At 41.7% G+C, this 18,177-nt stretch overlaps 1 protein-coding gene across 2 annotated transcripts in view; it reads left to right on the top strand.

Annotated features, from left to right (window-relative positions):
• LOC115215174 (WASH complex subunit 5) overlaps positions 1-18,177 on the top strand; it is a 229,346-nt gene that overhangs the window by 134,405 nt on the left and 76,764 nt on the right. For both annotated transcript variants that reach the window (XM_029784356.2, XM_036505410.1), the window contains exon 7: positions 16,937-17,162. In XM_029784356.2, the coding sequence (XP_029640216.1) occupies positions 16,937-17,162 (226 nt within the window). The remainder of the gene's footprint in view (positions 1-16,936; positions 17,163-18,177) is intronic.

The raw sequence follows: 18,177 nt of genomic DNA, 5'->3' as shown, positions 1-18,177 counted from the left end.
TAGCACATCGGGCTTAGCGGTATTTCGGCTGCTGTTACATCGTGAGTTCAAATTCCGCCGAGGTCAACTTTGCCTTTCATCCTTTCGGGGTCGATAAATTCAGTACCAGTTACGCACTGGAGTCGATGTAATCGACTTAATACCTATGTCTGACCTTGTTTGTCCCCTCTATGTTTAGCCCCTTGTGGGTAATAAAGAAACAGGTTAGTAGCTTGCTTACCAACCACATGGTTCCGGGTTCAGTCCCACTGCGTGGCACTTTTGGCAAGTGTGTTCTCCTATAGCCACTGGCCAACCAAAGCCTTGTAAGTGGATTTGGTAGACAGAAACTGAACGAAGCATGTTGTATATATGTATATATATATGTGTGTGTCTGTGTTTGTCACCCCCACCAACATCACTTGGCAACCGATGGTGGTGTTTTTACATCTCCGTAACTTAGCGGTTCGGTAAAAGAGACCGATAGAATAAATACTAGGCTTACAAAGAATAAGTCCTGGGGTCAGTTCGCTCAATTAAAGGTGGTGCTCCAGCATGGCCACAGTCAAATGACTGAAACAAGTAAAAGAGTAGTGAAAGTAGAGAGAGGTTATTTTCTATGACTGGTGAATATCATCATCCTCAAGAGTTACAAGAGATGCTGCAGAAAGACACAGCTACAGATGGAATCCCAAGTTAAGTTACAAAAGTACTAGAAAGAGTTATGTAAGATCTAATTAGAAAGAAAATTAGCCTAGATAAGATGAGCGATTCAGGTTTGGACCATAGTGTGACATCTACAAGGGATGTTCTTAAAGAGTAAGCTATTGTAACTCGTATTCTTTGACCTGAACAAGGCCTTTGACAGTGTACCATGCTGTATCTATGTTTGTGTGTGTGTATGTGTATGTATATGTATATACGCCATGGTAGATCGTTAGCCACTACACACATTTTTTTTCTCTCCTTGTTTTTTCTGTGTACCTTTCTGTAGAAGAGTGTAGACTCAAAACGTAAAAGACTTTTTCCATTCCTGAGTGCTATACTAATACATCTGTTTGTTTTGTACACCACCTATCTTCGTCTTTTGTTTTTTTTCATAAACTTTCCCTTCGTTTCATTTCTTCTTCTTCTCTAAGCTGGTTTTTATATATAATTATGACGCGAAACTCCATAACTCCTTCTTCTCTCTTTCTTTCACCCTCTTTTGCTTCCTTCCTCTCTATCTCTCTCTCTCTCTCTCACTCCTCCTCATCTCTCTCACAGCTGGGTCTACGAACTTCCTTTCGTTGGCGGCCTTATTCAAGTAAACATGTTTCTTCCTGCGCTCGTGAAAAAAAGTTTTTCCTCGTCTAGGCTTATAGATTTATTTTCATGTCCTAGGCTTATTTATTTATTTTCATGTCCTGTTTCTATTCCTTCTTGTACTGTATTTCTTGTAAATGTATTTTTATTTTGTATTTGTTTTTAATTGTATTGTTTTTACGTCCTGTTTTTATCACATTTTTTTCCCTTGTTTTTACCCCTCTGCAAAGGAATTTTATTTAATTCTTTCACAGGGAGGACTAGTTCGATGAGACATGTTCTGTCCTCACCTTCGAAACACACTGGAGTTGAACTAGGGACGGCTGATGAAGGGAATTTTTCATTGTGTAGTTGTCTTGTACTCTGTTTTTTCGTTGTTAAAGGAATGGTCCGTTCCATGCTGTTTTTACGTTTTCGTTTCTCGTTGAGTTCTACGTCTATTTGTGGTGTCCTGTATATATATTTATATATGCATGTATATATACATGTAGAAGTAGGTACATACATATATGTTTGTATGTATGCATATATTTTATTATTACACTGAGCGCCTTCGCGTCGATTCGATTCGATTCGTTTGGTTTTGTTTCGTTTCTTCTTCTTCTCTAAGCTGGTTTATATATATATATATATATATATATATATATATATATATATATATATGTTTATATATATAAAGAATAAAAGGTTTTGAATGGTAGAACAATGCACTATAATATTTTTTAAAAATGGACTTTATACCTGTTGTAATTTAGCTATCCATAGTCCGATATTTCGGAATATAATTCCTTCTTCAGATATTCTTAGATGGAGTCGCTGCTACAATCGGTTTATAACAGCAACTCCATCTAAGAATATCTGAAGAAGGAATCGTATTCTGAAATATCATCGGACTATGGATAACTAAATTACAACAGGTATATTGTCCCTTTTTTGTTTTATAGTGCATTGTTATACCATTCAAAACTTTTTATCCTTTACAAACAATACACAATGCTTCAAGCGAACTACAATACTCTCATATATAGGCGTAGGAGTGGCTGTGTGGTAAGTAGCTTGCTTACGAACCACATGGTTCCGGGTTCAGTCCCACTATGTGGCACCTTAGGTAAGTGTCTTCTACTATAGCCTCGGGCCGACCAAAGCCTTGTGAGTGGATTTAGTAGATGGAAACTGAAAGAAGCCCGTCATATATATGTGTATATATATATATATATATATATATATATGTATGTGCGTGTTTGTGTGTCTGTGTTTGTCCCCCCAACATCGCTTGACAACCAATGCTGGTGTGTTTACGTCCCCGTAACTTAGCGGTTCGGCAAAAAAGAGACCGATAAAATAAGTAATAGGCTTACAAAGAATAAATCCTGGGGTCGATTTGATCGACTAAAGGCGGTGCTCCAGCATGGCCACAGTCACATGACTGAAACAAGTAAAAAAAAATATATATATATATATATATATTTATTCGTTCATTCCACTCTTCGTTCTTTCGTTCCCCCTCTCTCACATTTCTTTGTCTTCTCTTCTTGCTCACTTTCCCTCCCCTTTTCACTTCACTGTGTCCCTGTCATTTTTTCTCGCCTCTCCTTAATTCTTTTGTCCCCCTGCTTCTACTTCTCTCTCTTCTCTTCCTACATGACCAGCGTTCGGCCAAGCTTGTTCTTTCTTTCTTGGTCTGACCCTTGTCCTTTGCAGCATCGATATTCCTTCCTGTGTTCGTGAAATCTTCTATCCCTGCCGTAATGCTTCATTTCCACACATGCCAGCTTAATTTAATTCATCCTTAGTCGAAAGACATTTGTTGTTATGTCCTGTTATTATTTTTATTGTATTTGTGTAACATTGTCCGTTTTTTCCATCCTTGTTTTTGTATACATTCGCTGACTTCTTCCAAGGAATCTAATGCTCTTAGCTTAGTTTTTCGTTGGGGCTGGCCAAATTGGAGCAATCTCAAGTATAATCAGCCGAAATTGTGAAGATAATCTGGTACTTGACTGAAGAAGGAAAACTTCAAATGACCCATCCTTATTCTCTTTGTATCATCTATCTGGATGTTTTGTTATCCCATTTTTCTATCACCTAACTGTCCGGATGCTTTGCATTCTTGTCATTTTGTATTTTTATATATATACTAGCAGTATCGCCCGGCATTGCTCGGGTTTGTAAGGGAAATAACTATATAAGCATTTTTAGAGAGTTATAGCCAAAAAATAGCAAAAAATGCATTAAAAATGGAAAAAAAATGATGGTAAATTTTTTTTTAAATCGTTGACTCATCATAGACATTTTTAGAAAGTTACTTCCCTTATATAATAGCGAAAAAAATGCATCAAAATGGAAAAAAATGATGGTAAATTTTTTTTTAAATCGTTGACTCATCATAGACATTTTTAGAAAGTTACTTCCCTTATATAATAGCGAAAAAAATGCATCAAAATGGAAAAAAATGATGGTAAATTTTTTTAAATCGTAGACTCATCGTAGACACGCGCTAATACCCAGAAGTGCTCGATATGAATCACGACTATAAGATGCCCGCTTTTGGTTAAACTGCACCGCAAAATGTGGGAGTAGTTAGGAATCTAAATCGTAGGAGACAGACAGCACACAACCTCACTTTTATATATATAGATATATCGATTTAAAACACAATCAAAAGAGCCACTAATAGTTTCAAGCTTCTATGATACTTTGGCTAAGCACATTTATAAAATAGACCATGTATCTCTGGCATATTTTATAAATATGCTAACTTAAAGTATCATGAAAACATGAAATTATGAGAAGCTCTTTCCCTTGTGTAATCAACTAATATTTATCTCTCTTTGAACAAAGTACTTATTTTGTTGATTCTACCTATATTGCATCTATAAACTATATACATATGTGTTTGTGTGTGTGTGTACATATATATATCTATGTATATATATATATATATACACACACATACACACACATACATAAATACATACATGTCTTTTACTTGCTTGAGTGATAAAGCTGCAGTTCAGTCATGCTGGATCACCATATATATATATATATATATATATAAAGTGGAGGCGCAATGGCCCAGTTGTTAGGGCAGCGGACTCGTGGTCGTAGAATCGCGGTTTCGATTCCCAGACCGGGCGTTGTGAGTGTTTATTGAGCGAAAACACCTAAAAGCTCCACGAAGCTCTGGCAGGGGGTGGTGATCCTTGCTGTACTCTTTCACCACTCTTTCTTCTGTCGGCCTGGTCATTCGAAGGCTAAAACAATGCGAACGCATTGTGACCAGCGATGTGTAACTACATCTGATGGTCTGGTCGATCACGTGATATATATATATATATATTATATATATATATACACACACATACACACACATACATAAATACATACATGTCTTTTACTTGCTTGAGTGATAAAGCTGCAGTTCAGTCATGCTGGATCACCATATATATATATATATATATATATATAAAGTGGAGGCGCAATGGCCCAGTTGTTAGGGCAGCGGACTCGTGGTCGTAGAATCGCGGTTTCGATTCCCAGACCGGGCGTTGTGAGTGTTTATTGAGCGAAAACACCTAAAAGCTCCACGAAGCTCTGGCAGGGGGTGGTGATCCTTGCTGTACTCTTTCACCACTCTTTCTTCTGTCGGCCTGGTCATTCGAAGGCTAAAACAATGCGAACGCATTGTGACCAGCGATGTGTAACTACATCTGATGGTCTGGTCGATCACGTGATATATATATATATATATATATATATATATATATATCATGCTTCACCATGACCGCAGCTTCATCACTCAAGCAAATAAAATAAATGTATGTATTTATGTGTGTGTGTGTGTGTATATCATCATCATATATATATATGTATATATACACACACACACACACACACACACACACACACATACACATATATGAGTAAGTGGACAAATGAAAGAAAGAGGAACTTGACACATTTAGCAGGAGTTACATATATTGGTTTCAAATTTTGGCATAAGGCCAGCAATTTGGTGGGGAAGGGAGTAAGTCAATTATATCAACCCCAGTGCTGAACTGGTACTTATTTCATTAACCCCCAAAAGGTTAAAAGGCTAAGTCAACCTTGGTGCAATTTAGAGTGGAGTAAAAACCTATAGAATTGGTCCCTAGAGCTGTGGAAGAATTTTTTCAGACAAGTCATCTTTTACCTTATTTTCAATCACCAGTCGAGTATACGTGTAGAGACAGTCAAAAGAAGCATTTGACCCAGACTACCTTCTTCCAACTGTTAAACATGGAGGAGGATCTGTGATGATCTGGGGAGCTATATCTTGAAAATCCGCTGGCCCACTGGTTTCTTTTCATGGCAGAATAGTCAAGACTATTTAAGCATTTTATCTGATCAAATTCATTCTATGGTTGCAGGACTGTTTCCAGGGTGAAATGCAATCTTTCAGGATGATAATGCACCAATTCACACAGCTAAAGCTGTTACTGAATGGCATGAGGAACATTCTAGTGAAGCTGAACATCTTATCTGGCCACCACAATCCAAAGATCTCAGTATTATTGAACATTTATGGTGCATTTTAGAAAAACAAGTAAGGAGTTGGTATCCCCCATCACCATCACTACAAGAACTAGCGACTATTTTAGCTGAAGAATGGACAAAAATTCCTTTGGAAACAATTCAAACTTTGTACATGTCCATACCTCATAGAATTCAAGTTGTAATTACTACCAAAAGCAGTCCTACCCCATATTAAAAGTGTTTCCATTATTTTGTCCAACCTCTGAACATACACACACATAAAAAATGTATACTTGTATGCAAGCAAACTGAAAGAACCCTTTCTTTTATCGTTTTTTTTTTAAAAATCAAATTACATTATATATTTCTTCCTATTTTTATATATGAACTAGCAGTATGGAAATAACTATATAAGCATTTTTAGAGATGTAAAGTATAATAGCCATCTCAATATGGCTAACCACAAAGGGGAGGGTGTTACTGTAGCTTTTTACGTTCTGAGATTTAATAAAAAAATTTTAGAGAGTTACTTCCCTTATATATGCCAAAAATGCATTAAAAATGGGAAAAAATGATGGTAAATTTTTTTTTAAATCGTGGACTCATCGTAGACACGCGCTAATACCCAGAAGGGCTTGATATGAATTACAACTATAAGATACCCGGTTTTGGTTAAACTGCACCACAAAATGTGGGAGTAGTTAGGAATCTAAATCGTAGGAGACAGACAGCACACAACCTCACTTTTATATATAAAGATATATACACACCTTCTAAATCAACAACACTTTAGCATATATCTAGAACAACAGGCGCAGGAGTGGCTGTGTGGTAAGTATCTTGCTAACCAACCACATGGTTCCGGGTTCAGTCCTACTGTGTGGCATCTTGGGCAAGTGTCTTCTGCTATAACCGCCGGGCCGACCAATGCCTTGTGAGTGGATTTGGCAGACGGAAACTGAAAGAAGCCTGTCGTATCATCATCATCATCATCATCATCATTTAACGTCCGCTTTCCATGCTAGCATGGGTTGGACGGTTCAACTGGGGTCTGGGGAGCCCGAAAGCTGCACCAGTCCAGTCAGATCTGGCAGTGTTTCTACAGCTGGATGCCCTTCCTAACGCCAACCACTCCGAGAGTGTAGTGGGTGATTTTATGTGCCACCGACACAGGTGCCAGACGAGGCTGGCAGACGGCCACGCTCGGATGGTGTTTTTATGTGCCACCGACACAGGTGCCAGACGAGGCTGGCAGACGGCCACGCTCGGATGGTGTTTTTATGTGCCACCGACACAGGTGCCAGACGAGGCTGGCAGACGGCCACGCTCGGATGGTGTTTTTATGTGCCACCGACACAGGTGCCAGATGAGGCTGGCAAACGGCCACGATCGGATGGTGCTTGTTACGTGCCCACAGCACGGAGGCCAGTCGATTCGGTACTGGCTACGGCCACGTTCAGATGGTTTTCTTATGTGCCACGTGCCACCGGCACTGGTACCACAAAGATACAAATTCCATTGATGTTCATCTATTTTGATTTGTTTTGATTTTCACTTGTCTCAACAGGTCTTCACAAGTGTCACAAGAAGGAAGGTATGCACAGGTGGACTGACTACGTCCCAGGTAGGGGCCATGGGTTATGGCCTGACTAGTCTTGCCGGGTCTTCGGATGGTGTTTTTATGTGCCACCGACACAGGTGCTAGATGAGGCTGGCGAACGGCCACGATCGGATGGTGTTTGTCATGTGCCCACCGCACTGACTACGGCACTGATGGATTCTTGTGTGCCACAGGCACTGGTACCACAAGATACAAATCCATTGATGTTCATCTATTTTGTCTATTTTGATTTGATTTTGATTTTCACTTGCCTCAACCGGTCTTCACAAGTGTCACAAGAAGGAAGGTATGCACAGGTGGACTGACTAGTCTTGCCGGGTCTTCGGAAGGTGTTTTTATGTGCCACCGACACAGGTGCCAGATGAGGCTGGCGAACGGCCATGATCGGATGGTGTTTGTTACGTGCCCACAGCACGGAGGCCAGTCGATGCGGAACTGGCTACGGCCACGTTCGGATGGTTCTCTTGTGTGCCACCGGCACTGGTACCACAAAGTGTGTGCCACCGGCACTGGTACCACAAAGATACAGATTCCATTGATGTTCTTCTATTTTGATTTGTTTTGATTTGATTTTCACTTGCCTCAACAGGTCTTCACAAGTGTCACAAGAAGGAAGGTATGCACAGGTGGACTGACTACGTCCCAGGTAAGGGCCATGGGTTATGGCCTGACTAGTCTTGCCGGGTCTTCGGATGGTGTTTTTATGTGCCACCGACACAGGTGCCAGATGAGGCTGGCGAACGGCCACGATCGGATGGTGTTTATCATGTGCCCACAGCACGGAGGCCAGTCGATGCGGTACTGGCTACGGCCACTTTCGGATGGTTTTCTCTTGTGTGCCACCGGCACTGGTACCACAAAGATACAAATTCCATTGATGTTCATCTATTTTGATTTGATTTTGATTTTGATTTTCACTTGCCTCAACAGGCCTTCACAAGTATCACAAGGAGGAAGGTATGCACAGGTGGACTGACTACGTCCCAGGTAGGGGCCATGGTTTATGGCCTGACTAGTCTTGCCGGGTCTTCGGAAGGTGTTTTTATGTGCCACCGACACAGGTGCTAGATGAGGCTGGCGAACGGCCACGACCGGATGGTGTTTGTTATGTGCCCACAGCACGATGGCCAGTGATGCGGTACTGACTACGGCCATGTTCGGATGGATTCTTGTGTGCCACTGGCACTGGTACCACAAGCGGTACTGACTACGGCCACATTCGGATGGATTCTTGTGTGCCACTGGCACTGGTACCACAAGGATACAAATTCCATTGATGTTCATCTATTTTGATTTGTTTTGATTTGATTTGATTTTCACTTGCCTCAGCAGGTCTTCACAAGTGTCACAAGAAGGAAGGTATGTACAGGTGGACTGACTACGTCCCAGGTAGGGCCCACGGGTTATGACCTGACTAGTCTTGCCGGGTCTTCGGATGGTGTTTTTATGTGCCACCATGTTCCCACAGCACGGAGGCCAGTCGATGCGTACTGGCTACGGCCACGTTCGGATGGTTTTCTTGTGTGCCACAGGCACTGGTACCACAAAGATACAAATTCCATTGATGTTCATCTATTTTGATTGATTTATTTTGATTGATTTTCACTTGCCTCAGCAGGTCTTCACAAGTGTCACAAGAAGGAAGGTATGCACAGGTGGATCGACTACGTCCCAGGTAGGGGCCACGGGATATGGCCTGACTAGTCCTGCCGGGTCCTCTCATGCACAGCACACTTCCATAGGACTCGGTCTTCAGTCATTTCCTTGGTGAGACCTAAAGTTCGAAGGTCGTGCTTCACCACCTCGTCCCAGGTTTTCCTGGGTCTACCTCTTCCACAGGTTCCCTCAACTGCTAGGGTGTAGCACTTTTGCACACACTATCTTCAGCCATTCTCGTCACATGACCATACCAGCGCAGCCATCTCTCTTGCACACCCAACTGACACTTCTTAGGTTCAACTTTTCTCTCAAAGTACTTACACTCTGACGATTATGAACACTGACATTACACATCCATCGGAGCATACTGGCTTCATTTCTTGCAAGCTTACGCATATCCTCAGCTGTCACGGCCCATGTTTCACTACCATGTAGCGGCTGTACGTACACACGCATCATATAGTCTGCCTTTTACTCTTAGCGAGAGCTTTTGTCACCAGCAGGGGTAAGAGCTCTCTAAACTTTGCCCAAGCTATTCTTACTCTAGCAGTTACACTTCAGCACACCCACCCCGCTACTGACTTGGTCTCCTAGGTAGCGGAAGCTATCAACTACTTCTAGTTTGTCTCCCTGGAACGTGGTAGAAGTTGGTCTCTGCACATTTCCAGTGTTTATTTCTCCTGAGCATCTGCCACAGACAAAAACTATTTTCTTAGTTAGCCTTCCTTTGACATTATGTGTGTGTTTGTGTGTCTGTGTTTGTCCCCCTAGCATTGCTTGACAACCGATGCTGGTGTGTTTACGTCCCTGTCACTTAGCGGTTCAGCAAATGAGACCGATAGAATAAGTACTGGGCTTACAAAGAATAAGTCCTGGTGTCAATTTGCTCGACTAAAGGCGGTGCTCCAGCATTGCCGCAGTCAAATGACTGAAACAAGTAAAAAGAGAGTATTTGAGGAAATTGTATAAATGAACACTAAACAAACTCTTCCTCCACAAAACAGGAAGTTTAAAATCCCTTTATACTAATCAAATTGCTTATGGAACAATGAACATCAAGAGAAAACCATATAAACATACAACCTTTACTCAAATACTTTTGTGAACATCAAAGCACAAGAGAAACAAGTTTCTAGAATAACAAAAGGATTGAATCCAGAATTATCAAAAGCAACAAAAATACTGTCACATGTTGTGCCTACCTAACAAAAGAGAAACACCTATAGGCTGTTCACAAAGTTCTACATGCATGAATAAATTCTAAACAATAACATAACTCCAAATTTAACCAATGAAATTTTTTTCAAAACACCTTTCCCATAACAACTGATTACAGAAACCTAATTAGCACCCTCCTCAAATCCACACACCCAAATATGATTTTAACTCGTTGGTGACTATACAACGGCAAGACTAATTCTAATGCACCACAGTTCCACGATGGCTTAGCTGGCTGAAACTTCGAAGTCACTGTCAATAATATTCTTGTATAAGAATAACAAATTTTTACTCAACAAAATTATTAAGTAGCTTGCTTACGAACCACATGGTTCCGGGTTCAGTCCCACTGTGTGGCACCTTGGGCAAGTGTCTTCTACTATAGCCCCAGGCCGACCAAAGCCTTATGAGTGGATTTGGTAGACGGAAACTGAAAGAATTCCATCATATATATATATATATATTTGTGTTTGTGTGTCTGTGTTTGTCCCCCCAACATCGCTTGACAACTGATGCTGGTGTGTTTACATCCCCGTAACTTAGCAGTTCGGCAAAAGAGACCTATAGAATAAGTCCTGGGGTCGATTTGCTCGACTAAAAGGCGGTGCTTCAGCATGGCCACAGTCAAATGACTGAAACAAGTAAAAAGAGTAAAAGAGTAATCTCATCAGAATAATGTAAAATTGTTTTTATTATAGCTGAGCACAAAAACAAGCATTAATATAAATAGCTCTGTTCCAACTTGAGTGCTTTCGTGATGTTAACAAATTATAAAAACAATTACAACGTCACAATGATAATTTGTATTCTTCAAATAGTTTACCCATTACATGGTTCAATAAATAAATACATAAACATATAAGGAAAATTTGACATACATATATACACACACATGAGAGTGCCAGTGAATATAAATACAGTATACATTCATACATGCATTCACTCACACTCATATTCTCTCTTTTCTCTTTTACCCTCTTTTACTTGTTTCAGTCATTTGACTGCGGCCATGCTGGAGCCCCGCCTTTAGTCGAGCAAATCGATCACCCAGGACTTATTCTTTGTAAGCCCAGTACTTATTCTATCGGTCTCTTTTTGCCGAACCGCTAAGTGACGGGGACGTAAACACACCAGCATCGCTTAACAAGTAATGCTAGGGAGACAAACACAGACACACAAACACACATATATTTATATACATATATACAACGGGCTTCTTTCAGTTTCCGTCTACCAAATCCACTCACAAGGCATTGGTCGGCCCGGCGGCTATAGCAGAAGACACTTGCCCAAGGTGCCACGCAGTGGGACTGAACCCGGAACCATGTGGTTGGTTAGCAAGCTACTTACCACACAGCCACTCCTGAAAAATATGAATTATCCATATGACATTCTAATTGTTTTTATAATTTCTTCTAGAATTATCCAGGGAAATACCATTATCACTAGTATATAAATTTATAACCCCTCGATTTATAAGTACTCCGATAAGTGCTAATAAATGAAACTCTTGGCCCTCAAGTCACTCTGTTGCTGCTGTTAAATATCAATAAAAAATATGTATGAACTCATGTTTCAAGTTTTATTTTTCATCACAATTGTCCAATGAATGGGAACACGAAACTCTGAGTAACAGTCTTGTGATAATTTTGCAGCTTTATGAAAAGCATATTACTCTAACTTTGGTATTCGAGTACTATTTTTCCACCTTGTTTTGCATTTATGTACTCATCTGTTCATGTATGAATGTATATATATATATATCTCTATATATAAACGGCAGTTTGTCTGTGTGTGCTTCTGTGTGTCTGTTTGCTTGTACCCTCACCCTGACCACGGCTTTCAACCGATTCAGATGAAACTTGACACACACATAGCCCAATGTCATAATTCAAAATTAACGCAGCGAAAATTTTGAAAAGTTCCCCCAGTTCTGAAAAAAATCGATAAATTCGACATGGGGTCGAGAATCAAAAACACAAACCACAAACAGTCTAGGGGACGCAACTCCACCTTTTTTAATTTAAAATAAAAAATTTACCATCATTTTTTCCCATGTTTTTGCTATTTTTTGGCTATAACTCTCTAAAAATGCTTTATAGTTATTTCCCTTACAAACCTGAGCAACGCCGGGCGATACTGCTAGTATATATATATAATGGAACACGACGACGAGGAAGAAGAAGAAGAAAGAGAAGGGAGAATATGAATGAGTGGAAGTAGGGAGGTGTGTATGACTTGAAGTTGGCACGCTATGGGTTATAGCTGTGATTGGGGCTGATTTGTAATGGATTCTTTGGAATGTAATATATATATATAAATGAAAGAATGGAGTCGAACGACGATTTAACAAAATTTCTTTATTCTCGACACATGTTTTGAAGACTGCATATTCTTAATCCTGAAGGAATTAAGGGTGCATTATGCTGCCTTCTCATCAGGAAAGACAAAGAACTTATGTCAGCATCATGACGAACAAAAACTTTTAGATGACTGCCCACACGGTGCGGTTAACCAAATTGTCCATACTAGGATAATTCATTCACCTACTTATATATATATACATACAAAATGTGACCACGTTGGCGATTTTTTTTCCTCCGTCTTCCCTTCTTTGGATCCTTCCTTTTCCTATGTTTCTGACGAAGAGCTCCGCTCGAAATGTTAAACCCTCCTTCTTTCCTTCTTTCCTGAGCGTCCAATAATACTATACTTGTTCCACGTCCTCACGTTGTTGTGTTTTCTCATGTTTGGATTAACTTTATATATATATATACACTCTTTTACTCTTTTACTTGTTTCAGTCATTTGACTGCGGCCATGCTGGAGCACCGCCTTTAATCGAGCAACTCGACCCCGGGACTTATTCTTTTGTAAGCCCAGTACTTATTCTATCGGTCTCTTTTGCCGAACCGCTAAGTAACGGGGACATAAACACACCAGCATCGGTTGTCAAGCTATGCTAGGGGCAAACACAGACACACAATAAGCCAACTAATTAGAGAGAGAGTTAGTTTGGATGAGATGCAGTTTGGTTTCGTGCCAGGGAAAAGTACCACTGATGCTATATTCCTGGTAAGGCAGCTGCAGGAGAAATACCTAGCCAAAGATAAGCCCCTGTACCTGGCTTTTGTTGACATGGAGAAAGCCTTCGACAGGGTCCCCCGATCCCTCATATGGTGGTCAATGAGGAAACTAGGAATAGATGAATGGTTAGTGAGAGCTGTGCAAGCCATGTACAGGGACGCTGCTAGTAAGGTGAGGGTTGGAAATGAGTACAGTGAAGAATTCTGGGTAGAGGTAGGGGTCCACCAAGGCTCAGTCCTCAGCCCCCTCCTATTTATCATAGTCCTCCAGGCAATAACGGAGGAATTCAAGACAGGATGCCCCTGGGAGCTCCTCTATGCTGATGACCTTGCTCTAATTGCTGAGTCATTATCAGAACTGGAGAAGAAGTTTCAGGTGTGGAAGCATGGTTTAGAATCGAAGGGCCTTAGAGTCAACCTAGCTAAAACCAAAGTCGTAATCAGTAGGAAGGTAGACAAATCACAAACGCCTTCAGGTAGATGGCCCTGCTCGATCTGTAGAAAAGGTGTAGGTAGAAACTCTATAAGATGCACCAAGTGTAAGCTATGGACACATAAGAGGTGCAGCAATGTCATAGGAAGGCTAACTAGGAAGATGGTTTTTGTATGTGGCAGATGCTCGGGAGCATTAACCTCTGAAAATCTGCAGAAAACAACTTCCGTCACTTTCCAGGGGGAAAAACTAGAAGTAGTTGATAGCTTCCGTTATCTTGGTGACCAAGTCAGTAGTGGGGGTGGGTGTACTGAAAGTGTAACGGCTAGAGTAAGAATAGCCTGGGCAAAGTTTAGGGAGCTCTTACCTCTGTTGGTGACTAAAGGCCTCTCGCTCAGAGTAAAAGGCAGACTGTATGATGCATGTGTACGAACAGCCATGCTACATGGCAGTGAAACATGGGCCGTGACTGCTGAGGACATGCGTAAGCTCGCGAGAAATGAAGCTAGTATGCTCCGTTGGATGTGTAATGTCAGTGTTCATAGTCGACAGAGTGTAAGTACCTTGAGAGAAAAGTTGGACCTAAGAGGCATCAGATGTTGTGTGCAAGAGAGACGATTGCGCTGGTATGGTCATGTGGTGAGAATGGATGAAGATAGGTGTGTGAAAAAGTGCCACACCCTGGCAGTTGAGAGGACCTGTGGAAGAGGTAGACCCAGGAAAACCTGGGTCGAGGTGGTGAAGCACGACCTTCAAACTCTAGGTCTCACCAAGGAAATGACCAGAAACCGAGACCTATGGAAGTATGCTGTGCGTGAGAAGACCCGGCAAGACCAGTGAGAACAATCAAAATCAAATCATATATCAGAAAGCAGGGGTTAAGTGACCCATCCGTTCATGTCCGCTGTCAGCCTCGTCTGACACCCGTGCCGGTGATACGTAAAAGCACCATTCGCTCGTGGCCGTTTGCCAGCTCTGTCTGGCCCCGTGTCGGTGGCCCGTAAAAGCACCATCCGTTCGTGTCTGTTGCCAGCCTCGGCTGGCCCCCGTGCCGGTGACACGTAAAAGCACCGTCTGTTCGTGGCCGTTTGCCAGCTCTGTCTGGCAACCGTGTCGGTGGCACGTAAAAGCACCATCCGCTCGCGTCCGTTGCCAGCCTCGGCTGGCCCCCGTGCCGGTGACACGTAAAAGCACCGTCCGTTCGTGGCCGTTTGCCAGCTCTGTCTGGCCCCGTGTCGGTGGCACGTAAAAGCACCATCCGTTCGTGTTCGTTGTCAGCCTCGGCTGGCCCCCATGCCGGTGACACGTAAAAGCACCGTCCGTTCGTGGCCGTTTGCCAGCTCTGTCTGGCCCCGTGTCGGTGGCACGTAAAAGGACCATCCGTTCGTGTCCGTTGCCAGCATCGCCTGGCCCCGTGCCGGTGACACGTAAAAGCACCATCCGTTCGTGGCCGTTCGCCAGCTCTGTCTGGCACCTGTGCAGGTGGCACGTAAAAAACACCCACTACACTCGCGGTGTGGTTGGCGTTAGGAAGGGCATCCAGCCGTAGAAACACTGCCAGATCTGACTGGGCCTGACGAAGCCTTCCAGCTTCACAGACCCCAGTTGACCCGTCCAACCCATGCTAGCATGGAAAGCGGACGCTAAATGATGATGATGATGATGATATATACATATATATGACGGGCTTCTTTCAGTCTCCGTCTACCAAATCCACTCACAAGGCTTTGGTCGGCCCCAGGCTATGGTAGAAGACACTTACCTAAGGTGCCACGCAGTGGGACTGAACCCGGAACCATGTGGTTCATAAGCAAGCTACTTACCACACAGCCACTCCTACGCCTATATATGAGAGTATTGGTCAGCCCCAGGCTATGGTAGAAGACACTTGCCCAAGATGCCACGCAGTAGGACTGAACCCGGAACCATGTGGTTGGTAGACAAGCTACTTACCACACAGCCACTCCTGCGCCTATAAACCACTCCTGCGCCTATAAGCCACTCCTGCACCTATAAGCCACTCCTGCGCCTATAAGCCACTCCTGCAACAATAAGCCACTCCTGCACCTATAAGCCACTCCTGCGTCTATAAGCCACTCCTGCGCCTATATATATATATATATATGTACAAGTTAGTGGACAAACAGGAAAATGGCAATCCACTCAGTTAGTTGAAGCAGTAAGTCATTCATATCCATTTGACTCACCTCTCCCTGTTTTTAAAGTTATAGACAAAGATTCGCAGCTATATCCCCAAATGTATGGATATACCATTTTTAGCTCAGGCAAAAAAGTAGAAGTAACTTTATGCACCCACGCAAACACTTGAGCACGCGCGCGCATGTGTGTGTGTGCATCAAGTTATTTCTACTTCTTTTACCTGGGCTAAAATCTGTTGTCATGTTTACATTCCTAGTGACCATTACATCCTGTGACTCTGCAGTTCTGAAGTTGAGTGGAATAAAAAAAAATCCATTACTTGAAGGCAAACAAGTTGTAAAATATTGCCTTAAGTAAATATCCTCCTAACCTATGTCAGTATAGAAAAGTGACTGTAAAGCAAACAAATTAACAAATGAATTTTGTAAATCTTTATATATAAAAGTCAAGTTGTGTGTCTGTCTCCTACGATTTAGATTCCTAACTACTCCCACATTTTGCAGTGCAGTTTAACCAAAACCAGGTATCCTATAGTCGTGATTCATATCGAGCCCTTCTGGGTATTAGCACGCGTCTACGATGAGTCTACGATTTTAAAAATAATTTACCATCATTTTTTCCATTTTAATGCATTTTTTCGCTATTATATAAGAGAAGTAACCAAAACCAGGTATCCTATAGTCGTGATTCATATCGAGCCCTTCTGGGTATTAGCACGCGTCTACAATGAGTCAACGATTTAAAAAAAAATTTACCATCATTTTTTTTTTTTAATGCATTATTTTGCTATTTTTTGGCTATAACTCTCTAAAAATGCTTATATAGTTATTTCCCTTACAAACTCGAGCAACGCCGGACGATACTGCTAGTAAAACATATAAATAAAAAAAGTTACTTGAACTGAAAGATAGCAGAATGCAGGACTCAATACCCATTCTTCTCTGTTCTGTTTTTTTCCAGCCGAGTTCCCATCAACAGTATATTTATCAGTATGGTAATTGGCCGGCTTCGTTCAGATGACATTTACAACCAGGTGGCTGCTTACCCACTTCCTGAACATCGGTCTACTGCTCTTGCTACCCAGGCTAGCATGTTGTATGTGATTCTTTATTTTGAACCAGAGATACTCCACAACCAGCAAGCCAAAATGAGAGAGATTGTTGATAAATATTTCCCTGATAATTGGGTGAGTATCTTTGTTAATTGTCTTCCTGTTGATCTTAATCATCAGTGCATATCATTAATTAACCCTTTCGTTACCGTATTTATTTTGAGATGCTCTGTGTTTCTTTCAATTACTTTAAATATAACAAAGAATTTAATAAAAGAACTTAGTTATCATTAAGCTAGTGTTGGGAACATAAATTGTGACTAAGGTTTGGTGGAAGATTTTCATTCAATACTTATGAAAACAAGACATTTGTACTACAGAGGTTGGTATCAAAAGGGTTAAACCAAACCATTTGACTATGAAGATATCTCAGATATATTAATCAGTTATATCATCATCATTTAACATCAGTTTTCCATGCTCGTATGGGTTGGATGGTTTGACCAGAGCTGGCAAGCAAGAGGGCTAGCTGAACATGGTTCCAGTCTAACTGGGCTTCGTTTTTACAGCTGGACCTCCTTCCAAATGCCAACTACTTTACTGAGTGCCATGCTGGGTGCCTTTTACGTGGCACCAGAACAGGTGCTTTTATATGATGCTATCACAGGTGGCACTAGTACTGGAGCTTTTTATATGGGCCCCAGCATGGGTGTTTTTATGTGGTACCAGCCCAGGGCTCTTATAGGTCAATCCTCATCAGCAAGGAGAGCTGCATTAACACTTCTGCTGTGGAGGAGAGGTCTTCTTGAGTACAGCAAGGCTCCAGATATCTCAATCCTTTGTCATCTCCTCCATAAAGCTTAGTGTCCCAAGGTCATCCTTCAATACTTTGTCCCATGTTTTCTTGCGTCTCCCTCTTCCACAAGTTCAATCCACACACACACACACACACACATATACTCTTTTACTCTTTTACTTGTTTCAGTCATTTGACTGCGGCCATGCTGGAGCACTGCCTTTAATCAAGCAACTCGACCCCGGGACTTATTCTTTTGTAAGCCCAGTACTTACTCTATCGGCCTCTTTTGCCGAACCGCTAAGTAACGGGGACATAAACACACCAGCATCGGTTTTCAAGCAATGCTAAGGG

This window comes from Octopus sinensis, linkage group LG8 (assembly GCF_006345805.1).
Source record: "Octopus sinensis linkage group LG8, ASM634580v1, whole genome shotgun sequence".
Lineage (NCBI taxonomy): Eukaryota > Metazoa > Mollusca > Cephalopoda > Octopoda > Octopodidae > Octopus > Octopus sinensis.
Note: the sequence above shows the minus strand (reverse complement) of the source record. Positions and strands in the feature narration are given on the sequence as shown.